The 14,429-nt window shown below is 36.3% G+C and overlaps 1 protein-coding gene across 1 annotated transcript in view; it reads right to left on the reverse strand.

Annotated features, from left to right (window-relative positions):
- The window catches only part of LOC150076130 (selenoprotein S-like), a 56,529-nt gene that overhangs the window by 2,742 nt on the left and 39,358 nt on the right, over window positions 1-14,429 (reverse strand). The window contains exon 4 of the mRNA XM_090388205.1: window positions 8,403-8,651. Within this exon, the coding sequence (XP_090244331.1) occupies window positions 8,424-8,651 (228 nt within the window). The 3' untranslated portion in view covers window positions 8,403-8,423. The remainder of the gene's footprint in view (window positions 1-8,402; window positions 8,652-14,429) is intronic.

Genomic DNA, 14,429 nt, shown 5'->3' on the forward strand with positions numbered 1-14,429 from the left:
ACACAGCTTGCTATGGGAGTAGAAGCAAGCATTACCAACCTCCCTGAAGAAGTTGCTAATGAAATCCACTTCAAAACGGCCTCCATCCTCCGATGCACACAGCCCACCCGCTCCAGCCTTAATCACCGACAGCATGCCGCTCTTTCCTCTGTAAGAAAGGACAACTCCATCATTGTGCTTCCCACTGACAAGGGACGTCGCACTGTCATATTAGACTGGTTGGCCTACCGAGAGAAAGCCCTGGTCCTTCTACAAGACCCCAATGTCTATGAACCCATAATGGATTAACCCATCAAAGTCTTAGGACATCTAAAGTCATACGTTAATAAACTTGTCTATGCATGGTTTAAAGCAAAGAAAATTTCTTCTCCAACTCTGTAGCTTCTTCATGCCACAGGCTACCAACTACCCCAGTTTTATGGCCTACCTAAGATTCATAAGCCAGGTATTCCTCTCCGACCCATAGTGTCCTGCTGAAATGTATGCACAACTCTGTGTCCGTTAATACAATTTTTATCTCCAAAGTTTCCACTCTATTTGTTGATAAAGAGGCACGTTCAGCCTTGAAATCTCCAAAGTATTTATAATTAAAGTTAGATATTTTACTGGATATATATGTTATCATTATTTCTTATATCAAAATTATTTTTTGCATCCAGTTCCTTTGTAACCACATTATAGCATCCAATCAAATTTGCCAGACAAGACTTTCCCTGAATAAAACCATGCTGTGTCTGAATTATTACTGTAGTCTTGTCTAGATGATCCTGCAATGCTTCTTCAACAAGTGACTCCATTATTTTCCACGGAACAAGTTAAACTAACAGGTCTGTAATTACTCGTGTCACCCTTTGATCCCCTCCCTTTGTGAATTGGGGATCATTTGTACATCTCCAGTCCGTGGGGACCTCCCCTAAGTCCATCGATGCACTCACAATTATGGCTAAGGGTTTGCTTACTTCTTTGCTGCCTCCTTTAATATAACTGGATAGATCCCATCCACCCCAAGTGCCTTTCTTACGTTTAGCTTCAACAATTTCTCTTCCACTTTGCTCTAATTTATTACATAATCATTAAGCTCCCTGTTAGAGTTTAATAAGCTTCTGTCCTCCACTTCCCTACAGACTTCCTCATGTATGAATGTAGATGCAAAATACTCATTCAGTTTGTCAGCTATCTGAGCAGGATCATCAACAGTTGAACCATCGATATCAAGTGGACCAATCTAATTCATCCCCTTCCTTCTAGAGTTTATAGAAGTCCTTGCTGTTTTCCTTAGCATCCTTTGCCAAAGATTTCTTGTAATCTGCCTTCGCTTGCCTAAATTCCTTTGTAACTTGATTACAGACTAGCTTATATCTACTATAGGATTCTGTGTCGCCTGATAATTTATGAATCCCATTAATTTTTCTTCTCTGACACCAATATCCTTAGTTCATCTGACATTCGTTTAGTGCTAAACCTTGAACAGTATTTCTTAATCGGTATGAAAAGCATAGTAGAGCCATGATTAATTCAAATGGTAGACTAAATCAAATGTAAAACAAATTAGCAAGAGAAGTCTGACAATGGGACACAAGCTGCTTCAGAAAGCTACAAAGTTGCCAGTGGATGCGTATAATTTAAATTTACAATTGACACATTGCAAGCAATTTATCTTTCAAGTTAACATCTGTTAAATTAAAGGCTGCATATAGCTTTTTTTTTCCCCCTCTCTTACTGTGCAGCTGGCAGTGTTATGCCCCTCCCCTCTCCAAGCTTAAAACTAGCATGTTAAAAAATAGTTTCACACTGACTTTTAAAAACATCAATTTTTAGTATTGCTTATCTTCTTCAACATTTAACAATATTATGATGACCATTTAAATAAGAATATTATGTGTCATGTACTAATAGTTGTATTTTCATATTTAATTATTTTGTGCAAAAAAATCCAAATATAATCACTGATCAACAAAAATTAAATCACATTTTGAAGAATCATAGAAGGTAATGCTTGGAAAACTTTCCAAAGGCGAGTGATATTCTATAATTACTGTAGTGAGAATGGTGCTTCACTGTTCCATAGAAACTTCTGTAATCTAATCTACAATATTCAGTTTTAAAAATCCAAAATTTTCAAAAACTCAGAAAGCACTAAGTTCCAATATTGCTAGATTTATAAGATTGTCATAATTAAAGTACAACAACAAAATGCTAGTAGCACTAGTACAAATGTATCTCCTAGTAACATCTCTGACTTATAAACTGAACCCAAGCATTAAGGGTTTACATTTGTCACATATACAGGGTGATTCAGGAGGAATAGTAAATATTTTTGGAGGTTACAGTATAGATTATTCTGAGCAAAAAAAGTTCATATAAACATGTGTCCAATTCTCAATCAATACAGCTGTTTGAAACTGGCACGCAAATCTCCCTGAATCAGATGTGACCAAGAAGCAGTTATAACCTGATGATGTTTGGTGTTAGAAGAGTTGTTAACAATGCCACACATCTTCACACATGCTGAATATGCTGACATGGTGTTTGTCTACAGTTTTTGTGGTGGAAGTGCTACTGCTGCTTGTAGAGAATATCATTGACGGTTTCCTAATCACAGAATACCGGATTCAAGAGCGTTTACTAGTGTTTACACCAAACTACGTGAGACTGGTACAGTGCCCAGTGCTCATATTTCTTCTGAACATGCAAACGAACAAAATGTGGATGAAATAGAACACATTCTTCAGTTGGTAGAGCGTAGTCCTATTATTAGCACATGAAGAATTTCTATGCATATCGGTGTTCACCAGACAAGAGTATCGCAAACATTACGTGAGGATGGCTTGTATCCATTTCACATACAGCAGCTGCAACACCTTCAACCAGGAGAAGACGCCTAGTGATTGGAATTTTGTTGGAGGGTAAATGCTAATTGCTGATTAATTCCATTAATACTGTTCAGAAATGAAGCTACTTTCACCCATGACGATATCCACAACACCCATAACTCTCATAGGTGATCAGATGAAAATCCACATGCCACTGTAGAAACAAATTTTCAACATTGCTTCTCCGTAAAAATGTAGTGCGATATCATCGACAATCAGTTGATTGGGCCTGTGTTACTAAATCATCTTACAGGGCCCATTTAACTAGAATTTCTGAAAAACAAACTTCCACTATTATTGGAGGATGTTCCCTTGGCTACAAAGATTGGTATGTACTTTCAGCATGATGGAGTTCCTGCACATTATACCCATCTGGTGATACAATATCTAAATCGCACTATCCCTGAATGATGGACCAGTTGTGGTGGTCCCGTTCATTGGCCACCAAGGTTCCACACCTCACTCTGTTAGAATTTTTTTTGTAGGGATGGATGAAAAGCGCAGTATACAAAGAAAAGCTGAATACAAGAAAAATTGCTCACTCACATTTTGGATACTGCTGCCCTCATAAAGGAATACCAAGACCACCTCAGAAGAACAACACACCATATTACCACAAGAGCTGCAAAGTGCATTGAGGTTGGTGGTGGGATTTTCGAACATTTATTGTGAACTGTAAAAATGTCAATTATTTGTGTTTTGTATCATTCAAAAAGTCAATAAATACAAACAATAAGTCATTTAATGTTCTTTAATACCTCTCATAATGGCTTTGTGCATGCCAGTTTCAAACAGCTGTATCTCCGTATCCATTGAGAATTGGACGCATGTTTATATGAACTTTTTTACTCAGAATAATTGACACTATAACCTCCCAAAAAAATTTACTGTTCCTCTTGAATCGCCCTGTATACGATTTATTTCTCAGGTAAATGATAAATTTATGTATAGGTCTCCAAGTTATGTTGTTTCAAGACAATGTAATTTTTAATTTTAAATTCATTCTAAATATGAAAACTTTTGCTCATTTCCCGTGAAGTAAAGAGAAAAAAAATCTCAACACCAAAGCCTTGCTTATTTTTAACAACATGCCTGTTCATTCTGTTAACACTGAAGACCTGAATGAAAACTTAAAAGTTGTTTCCACGACAATAAATATGACCTCTTTATTGTAATTGACGGACCAAGGAGTAACAGCAACATTCAATGCCTGTTATGTCTGGCAAACCATTCAAAAACTGATCACTGAGAAAGAGAGTGAAGACCGACCAACAGTTCAGGATGAGGTACAATATTAAGAAATCCCCAGACAACATGGTAATATCATGAAAAGAAATCATTCCAACCATGATGAATGGTGTGTGCATGAGAGAGAGAGAGAGAGAGAGAGAGAGAGAGAGAGAGAGAGAGAGAGAGAGAGAGAGATGGCTGGAGTACATTCATGGTGTCCAGACACTTGCAAATGTTCCCAAAATTCAGTTAGAGATTATGGAATTGGCAAATGAGACTGGCTTTAACAAAATGAACAAGTACATGGAAAAAACAGTGGAATCACATTATGATGAACTGACCAATAAGGATCTGACTGAGCTTAACATATTTCCTCATCTGCAGAAGGATGCAAATGAAATACATCAAAATGAGTTATCGCTAAGTAAAACAGCTCAAAGGGAAAAGGTGTCTAAAGCCTTCAGTTTATTCAAGAAAGGGATAGCTATCCTCATTAAATAAAAACCAAACAAGAAATGAAGCAATGAGTTCAGTCAAGGTTTTTTGCTTTTAATGAACAGTTAAGTGAAGCTTAAATCAAGTGGAAGAGTCCAAAAATTTGACTACGGGAATGCACCTCCCTTTTATAAACATCCCTTTATAATATAAATATGTAAAAAACATGTCTGATCTATGTAATTCAACATATAAGGTGCAGCAATAAAGTTTCTGGACTGATGCTGTTGCAGCTATGTTCAATGAGTTTCAAAATAAATGGAAGTCATGTTTTAGTTCAAACTTCCTCCAACAGATGGCAGTACAGAGATTGTCCAACAGATGGTAGTACAGAGATTGTCCAGTAAGCTGACAAGTTACAAGTAACAACCAGTTTCATTAGTAGTTTTAACACTGTCATGATTTTACAATGGAGTAACAAATGAAAAGTTTAAAGCAATATAAAATATTGCTTTAAACTTGTAAAATCTGCAACAGAAGCATTTGAAATGTTTAAAACTATTTATGGTGATGAAATGTTAAGTCATACAAGTTTGTTCGAATGGTATAAGCAGTTCAAAGACAGATGTGAGGATGTTTACAATGACCCAAGAAATGGGTGTTCGTCAACATCTCAAAATGAGGACAGAGTCGCAAAAGTTCAGGAAATTGTTGTTTGATCCTCAGAATGATGGCTGACAAGTTGAATATGAATAAGGAGACAATTCCTCAAATCTTGCATGAAAAGAAAAGAAAGGTCTCTGCAAAATTTGTGCAGCACAACTCACAGATGAGTAGAATTGTTATTTGTTTGTTATTTGGTTTTTAGGAGCATTAGCAACTAAGACCATATTGCTCCGGGGATATGTCGTGGCCATTCACTGACCTTTCCACATCCTCCGTATTTGGTGGGCACGGGTTCAAACCCCGGTCTAATCAAGAAGTGCGTGCTGATGAGCAGAAGCAATGAAGAGTGTCATCATACGAAAACTTCATCCAGATTGTCAAGATATCTTAATTTCCTCGACTGTATTGTCATTGGAGATGAATGTTGGGTGTTTCAGTATGACCCAGAGACGAAGCATCAGAACATGTAGGAGACTTCAAAATCATCACCAAAGCGCAAAATGTTTTGTTTACAGAAATGCAGGATCAAGATCATGCTGACAATGTTTTTTCAACAAGAAAGATGTGATTTACAAGGAATTTGTACCTGAAGGGAAGAGAGTCAATGGCACGTTCTACATATAGGTGCTTCAAAGGCTACTGAAGTGTATATCCCAGGTGAGGTTGCAATTTTGAGAGAAAAGCAGCTGGTTCTTGTTACATGATAATGGCCAAGTCCATTCTGCAATTGTTGGAATCCCATCGATGATGCAAGGAACTTTAATGGGCTTTTTTTTCACTCCGTGGCTGAGTTAGTCGGTCTCAGATGTAGATAGCAAGGTTTTTCCCCAGAAACTGGGATTTTTTCGTCCAGCAAACAGGCATATCTATCAGAGAACACACACAATTTACAGACAAAATACACATATGAGTATATATTAGAAATAATGGGTGGCCCTAATATAATAATTAGATTTTTTTGATTTGCACTTGTTGCAAAGACATTTCTGATGAAACGTGGCACAGTATTGATCAACCATCCATCCTACTCTCCTGATCTAGCACTGGTGGACTTCCTCTTTTCCATGGAGAAAACTGCTCTCACAGGAAAAAGATTTCAGGATGTTAAGGACATAAAGAAAAATGTACCTGCCAAATTGAATCATCTCTTTGGATGCCTTCGTTGACCCTTCCAGAAACCTTTAGAACAATGTAATAAGTGCATTCAATCAGGTGGTGATTACTTTGAATAAAAATAAAACCATTTTTGAACTCCTTCATTTTGGGTTCTTTTAATTTCACCAGTGCAAGAACTTCATTGCTACACCTTGTATGTTGCTGTTCATAGGACCATATCCCTGATGTAAATCAGAGACTACTTTTATTAAGTTCATATATATTATTTTTCAGTTCATCTCAATGAATAAAAAATCCCCTGATTTAAACCTTTCTTTCAAAAAACATGACTACACTTGCACTACAAAGTTTAACACTACAGCCCAACTAATCAATTCTAATGATATTAAAGTTACTTTAAATGGGTAATATCATTTCCTACAATATAATATCAGTTGTAGGGATATCTCTGATATAATACATTTTTATATACAATCATTACAATTTCCAATAACATGTCACTTATAACACGATATGGACATAATAATTATCCTACAGTAATAATATAATGCATATACATTACATAATTAAACATTATACTACAGATTCCAATATCTTCGCACATTTGGGGTCACCAATTAAAAAAATAAAAATGAAACCTATCAGATTGGATCTAAGCAAACAAAAACACACAGGCAGCAGACAGCTATGCCTTAAAACATTATATACATATACAGGGTGATTCACTACCAGTGCGACAAACTTGCAGGAGGTGTAGGGGGCACAAAGACGAATCGGAATCACATAGCATTGCAGGGTCCGAAATGCCTTCGTCATGCAGTAGAGGACATTGAACGGGAGGTCACGTGAACAGTGATCCCGCTGGAAGTCAACATTTGCGAACTGGTTCCCGAGGCAGTAGGATGGACGAGTATTCAAACGTTGAACTGGCCGACATGCACCTCGTGTATGGAGCTGTGGACTGTAATGGGCGAGGCGCTCTGCGCTTGTACAAGGAACGTTTCCCGCACATGCGTGCTTCTCATCATACGATTTTTGCACATGTGCACAGAAGGTTACGTGATACTGGTTGTTTCTCAAGAGGTACCATGAATCGAGAGAGAACGATGAGGAAGCCAGACAATGAGGAGAATGTCCTACATCTTGCAGAAGGCAATCCGAGTACGAGTACTCAAGCGATAGGCCAACGATTGGGTATTTCCCAATCCACCGTACGGAGGATACTGTCAACAAACCAAATGAGTTCATACCATCTGCAACGCGTCCAATCATTGGAGCCTGCGGATTATCCACTTCGGAGGACTTTTGCTACTTGGTCTCTTCAACAGAAACGGTTCGCAAATGCTGACTTCCAGCGGGATCGCTGTTCATGCGACCTCCCGTTCAACATCCTCTACCGCATGATGAAGGCATTTCGGACCCTGCAATGCTATGTGATTCCGATTCGTCTTTGTGGCCCCTACACCTCCTGCAAGTTTGTCGCACTGGTAGTGAATCATCCTGTATATAAAAGGTATGTAAACACATACCATAATTGAGCACACTTAAACACTACTTAATGTCTTAATGTTAATGTCTACTTGACTGAGACTGTAATTATACCCCACTCCACAGTCAACAGCTATCTCAAGATGTCACAATTAAGAAGAAAATAAGTTATAATAATAAAAGCATAACATAAATATAAACCATTAGAGTCTGCAACTTGAATAATACAATACAATTACAATTTGAAAGTTTGTATTCATCACGCAGAGCTAAATTTAAATTTAGTTTTAATGACTAGCTTCATAATATGAGATTGATACATTTTGTAGTAAACTTAGTTTGCTTTTAGACATATATACAAAAAACTGCCTTTACCAACCCATGTTAGGCATTAGCTTGCCTTTATATTTATTAGCTAAAAAGATTATAGTTACTAGTACAGCAGCCTCCTTCTGCACATGTAACAGTGAGCAAACTAGGTTTGCTAATTAGAGTACCAATTCCATTTACTTGAGTTTATTTTACCAAATAAGGAAGAAAAGTGGGTACAAGGTTCCTAACAATATAAAACTGTTATAATTTAATGTAGTTTACCTGGTACACAAATATTTAACCTCATCCACCACCCCCAGTTCCACCGCGACGAGCTGGCCGGTAACACGCACCCCCACCAGATCCCATTAATGGACTATATTCTCCTCTTAATTTTTCACCCCTATTTTTCTGGTCTTTTGAAGTTGATGGCTGTTCACTCTCATCTAAGTGATATTTAGAACGACTAAGTCGACCTTGTTGTAAACATTCCCATTCTTTAAGTTTTTCTCTTCTTTTTTGTTCTTCTCGCTAGAAAAAAAAAAAATTGGTATAAACACAAAAATAAATAATTTAAAAAAAAAAAAAAAAAAGATAATGTATAAAATAACTATCTGCTAATAACTGCCAATACAAATTGATAAAATAAACCATAAATTTTAAACATGTTACTAATGACAGAGCCAGCTCAGAGGACAATAATATAGGCCATACACACAGTGCTAATCATGTAATAGGTTAAGAGGTGGGTAACACTCCCTCAAAATTAACAATTAAAAAGCTAGCAATAGACTGCACACAAAATTTATTGTTGTGTAGAACTGCAACCTATTTTACTCTATTAATATTTTCCCAATCTACTATTTTGGTGTTACATTATGTTAGTTTTTTTTTATATGCATATGTATTATACAATATAAAGTGACTTTATTATAAAATAATAATAGCTCAAGCAACTTTCGCTTGTCAATGTTCCCATTATAACATTATCGGTCATTCAGAACTATCCAGCATCAGTTAGAGTTAATTTGTTTCATGCTTTCCCAGAATTTCTTGTTTACTCATATTTTGCTGACAGGACTATTAGTAGTTCTAGTAAACAGTTGCCACCATAAATGTTATAAAAGCTTACTGTTTTGTGTTTATTATCACAAAGTATTTTCAATATCCTTTGAAAATGGTACTCGAAACTTAAGCATATTGGCACTCGAAAACTTAAGCATATCTTGAGTAAAGAACTGCAATGTACTAACAAAAACATTAATGACCAACTATTTGTGACATCAAGGTAAAAAAGTAAATGATTCATATTCTAAATTTACTTCTGAGATGAGCAAAGATATTGAGCTGAGCATATAAAGGTTATATGTTGTATTATTTCATTATAGTATAAATACATAAATTAATTAATATTTTGGTTAGAATATTTCATAAAAGCTTATAATGTACATTATTATATAAATTCAGATAAATGATATATTGTTGGACAATATATCATTTATCTATTCCCAGCTATTCCAGATAATCAAGCATTTACTTGATTATCTAAAATAGCCACGTTTTAAAGTGCAATACTTACCTCCATAACACTATCTAATTATACTGGTGAATTTTATTTTTATATATTGTATTGAATTGAGGGGTTTACTTATTTCATAATGTGCTTCACAGTTGGAAGCAGAGACTGTTAAATGTTGCTCTTTTAGAAATATTTGTGGTGCCATTCTAAAATTCGAAAAAGAAATTTCGCCATTTTCAGGAAAGGTAGACTGATCAATACATGCTGTGTATTGATCTGCAGTTTTGTTTAAAACTGCAGGTATCTTGCAAATTCCCTTTGCTGTCACTTTAAGAAATAGAGTAAAATAGTAACACAAGTATACTGAATACGCCGAATGAAATTTCGAAAATATGTTTCTAATAATCAAAAAAAATGAAAGTTATAGTGGTGGCAGCTGAACTTTCAGCTTCAAGTTTGCACGTGCTTACAATCATGTTTCCCACTTGAAAGAGTGGAAAGGTAACCATAGCTGCAATGACAGATTACAGCAAATGCCTAGTCAAAAGAATAAATGCACCTAAAATTTATAACCCAAGCTTATCTCAAAGGGCTCATTCAAAGGGTACTATTTTTACCACCTAAACATTTATCACCTTTAAAAGTGAGTGTCTTGTTCAGCAAACATTTAACAAATAGACCTGTTTCATCAATGCTGAATATGTCTTTGGGCTTGTAGTCCTCCACAATTTTTTTCAAAACTATTTCTTTCCAATGGGTAGTCTTCTTCGATTACAACCCCACTTTTACCAGAAATAGCTTTTTCAAATAAGCCATGGCGCTTTTTAAATTTGTCCATCCAACCAAAATTGGCTTGGAATGCTTTATGCCCGAGAAAAGATGCATACTCCATAGCCTTTTCTTTTATTAATAGCCCTGATATCGGTATGTTTTGGTCTCAAATTAACTTCACCCACTTAAAAACAGCTTCATCTACATCTTCATACAGACAATTTTGCACACTTCTGACTGGGTCCTGTTTCCTCAAATAGTTTGAGAATCAAAACAGTTTTTCAGAATGGTTGACACACTACTGGCAGGGAAATAAATTTTAGAACTACATTATTAAGCACTTCCACCTTTTCCACTACACTCAAGGATTATTTGCACAGCAGCAAAAACAAAAGTGATTTAGGGACCACTTGTACCTACCATACAGAGACAGGTGAAAATTTATGAACGTGTGAATGACTCATTTCTGTGAAACAACAGATGAATTTCTGGGATAAAGGAAAATCACTATTTCCTAATTCTCTAATATAGTACTTACAACAGAAAACAGGCTGACCAGAGCCAATGACCGTGTCGAGAATATGCTTTAATCTTTGCCAATGACTGTGGACATGTAGACAGCAGTTGACCAGCATAATTGCTCGGGACAGTAAAGGCTTTATGGGCACCACTAAATTGTGGAATTAAAAACCTTTTAACTCTTAAAAGCTAAAGTGATTAATTCTTAATCTGTTTATCTCTTAATTCGTGCTTTCTACGGCATCAGCTCTATTGCCTAAAGGCCACAGGTGCGAACAATGCGTACCTAAGTCTCTCAAAATCAGTTCATTATATGGAAATTTTCTTCATTATACAAAAAATATTTTCAATGTAATGACTCGGGAGGGGGGGGGATCAAAAAAGTTCACCACATAGAAAAATTCCCTACATGGAAGTCCGTTAAAGAGAGGTCTCTCTCTCTCTAAGTCAAAATGGCACAATGCCTTTTTGGCATATGCAGGGCGAGTCAATTTACTGTGAAGACATGCAATTTACCAAGAAGTAAATTACTGCAAAACAGTTTGAACAATTCATCTAAATGTTAAAGAACATCACATAGTACAATATCACTAAAGTTGTTGTTGTTATTTTTGGGAGCATTAGCAACTAAGGCCACATTGCTCTGTTGATATACCGTGGTCATTCCCTGAGCTTTCCACATCCTCCATATTTGGTGGTCACGGGCTCAAATCCCAGTCTAATCAAGAAGCGTGTGCTATGCACTGCTGCTCCTGCCCACCTGGCTATGGAAGCACCTCACTAAAGTAATATGGGTGTAAAATTGACTTCAAGATTTAAATCGTGTACATTATTTCTTGGTAAACTAACATTCGGCTAACCTGTATGTTAAAGTTGTCCATAGCTGAGTGGTCAGGAGCGGGAGTGCAGTAGCACACACTCTTTGAGTAGACTGGGGTTCAAGCCCCTGACTGCCAAATATGGTCGATCTGCCAACCCGCACTGAACCAGCGTGGCAGATTATGATCCATTTCCCTCAGCATGAATTGTTGAGGAGGCTTCCATGCTGCAGTGGGTTGATAATGGCTGCACTTTACCTTTTTTTTTTTTTTTTTATTACATCCAACATGCTTGTTATTTGGTTTTTAGGAGCATTAGCAACTAAGGCCACATTGCTCCGGGAATATGTGGTGGTCATTCCCTGACCTTTCCGCATCCTCCGTATTTGGTGGTGACGGGCTCGAACCCCGGTCTAATCAAGAAGCGTGTGCTAAGAACTGCTGCTCCTTCCCACCTGGCTATGGAGGCGCCCATCCAACATGCACTCTACAACTGCTTGTAAAGGCATCATGATAGTATCCAACTTTTTATATCCATGAATCATTAATGATAGATGAAATTAATAAAAATTTAGTTGAATTTAGAAGATGAGGTTTCACCAGTCTGTGCATCAAATGAGAAAGGACACGGAGTGATATAACAATAATTCAGCTAGCTCTGTAGTTGGCCAAAGATATAAAAAGTTTAGATAAAAAATTCATAAATTAAAAATTTAAATATAAAAAATTTTTGCCAACTGAATGAAAGGATTGAAATTTGAAACTCATACGGTGGGGAAAGCTATAAAAAGTTGTAGAACTACCAAAAACATATTCTTCCATCATGCTCCACCGATATTTCTCAACTGAAATGGTGCCGTAAATATTTCAGCAAAAGCTTGACGGCTTTTGCTGTCAAATATACTGTAAAAATAAAATAAAATTAAATTAAAAACTGAATTAAATTAGTAGCAAACAAAGCTTTGGATTCTTCCAATGAAATTCAACTTAACAGTGAGCACAAGAGAAAAATCTTGAATAGCAACAAAACTCTTCATTAAAACATAACAATCACAATACAACCTTAACAATTTTAAGTGGAAATTAAATCTAAAATTCATCATCTAAAATCGCCATGACCTGAAATATACCATAATTCTTGCTTCTAAGAATTCACCATATATACTATTGTTGTTTTTTTATTTTTAGGAGCATTAGCAACTAAGGCCGTATTGCTCTGGAATATGCGGTGGTCATTCCCTGACCTTTCCGCATCCTCCGTATTTGGTGGTGACAGGCTCGAACATATATACTATATCAGGTAAAATCCTATGGCAAATATAAGGTAAATGCTTTGGTTATTTATAGTAAATTTTAAGAATACATACCACACAAACACTTCACTCTATGGATGTTAAAGTCAGTAGTAGGGATAATTTATACAGGTGGGTCAAGGTCATTCACTAACTATTCTGCAATGCATTTATTCTATAATTCCTTATTTTCCCATCAACAAACTCTTGTCCTAAGAAATGCACTGCTTACATAAGTAGCTGGTAGCACGAATCGTATGGGTAAAAAATAAACCAAATAAAAGAGAAGACAGCAACTAATGAATGACATCAGAATTTCTGCCTATATCAGAATTTCCCTCCACTACAGTGATGGTGGAGTTTAGGTTTAGCACCAACAGTTGCCAAATTACACTTCAATCTATTTCAGTACTAAAATTTAAAATATAAAAATTCTTAAAACTAACTAAATTCCTCTTACTGAGCTTATTAAATAATAGAACATAAGTTTAGTTACATATCCTTTAAAACAAAAGCCACATTTATAGAGGATTTTAATTTCCCAGAGATTGTGTGTGGGTTGGTCACTCACACACTAGCAAGGCTTTTGTGGAGAAAAAAAAAAAAAAAAACCTTGCTAGTGTGCGATTTATTGGATGATTGTTTTCTATAGCAGCATGTTGGGGAGACAACTAGAGGGAGTAATACTCTTGATCAGATAATAACTAGTGATTCTTCATGCATTAAGAATCTGCAGATAGAGGAACCACTAGGTGGCAGTGATCACAGAGTGCTCAAGTGGGATTTACTCAAAGAGGTAACTACCATCAGGAGTAAAGGGAAGGGTTTTTGCTTTCATAAAGGTGACTATGGTGATCTGAGACAGTATTTAAATTCTATACGGTGGGACCAACTGATGATGTTACAAACAGCAAATTCAAAATGGGACGCATTCAAAGAAATAATCTTGGAAGCTACTAGAATTTTCATACCAACTAAGAAATATTGTTCAATATTTAGGCCTAAATGGATGTCAGATGAACTAATTAGACATGTGGCAGAGAAGAAAAATGCATAGGATACGTATAAATTAACAGGTGACACCGAAGCCTATGATAGATATAAGCTGGTCTGTAAAAAAGTCACAAAGGAGGTTATGCAGGCAAAGGCAGATTACGAGAAATCTTTGGCAAAGGATGCAAATAAAAACAGTAAATGATCCTGCTCAGGTGGCTAACAAACTAAATGAGTAATTTTGCATCTACATTCACACATGAGGAGTTATTCAGGGAGGGAAATGCCAGAGGTGAATTAAACTCTGGCAGTGAGCTAGATGATTTTGTAATAACTGAGAGTAAAGTGGAGGAGAAATTGTTGAAGATAAACATAAGAAAGGCACCTGGGGTGAATG

Source organism: Mastigoproctus giganteus, chromosome 13 (assembly GCF_048544385.1).
Source record: "Mastigoproctus giganteus isolate SK-2022 chromosome 13, ASM4854438v1, whole genome shotgun sequence".
NCBI classification, from domain to species: Eukaryota; Metazoa; Arthropoda; class Arachnida; order Uropygi; family Thelyphonidae; genus Mastigoproctus; species Mastigoproctus giganteus.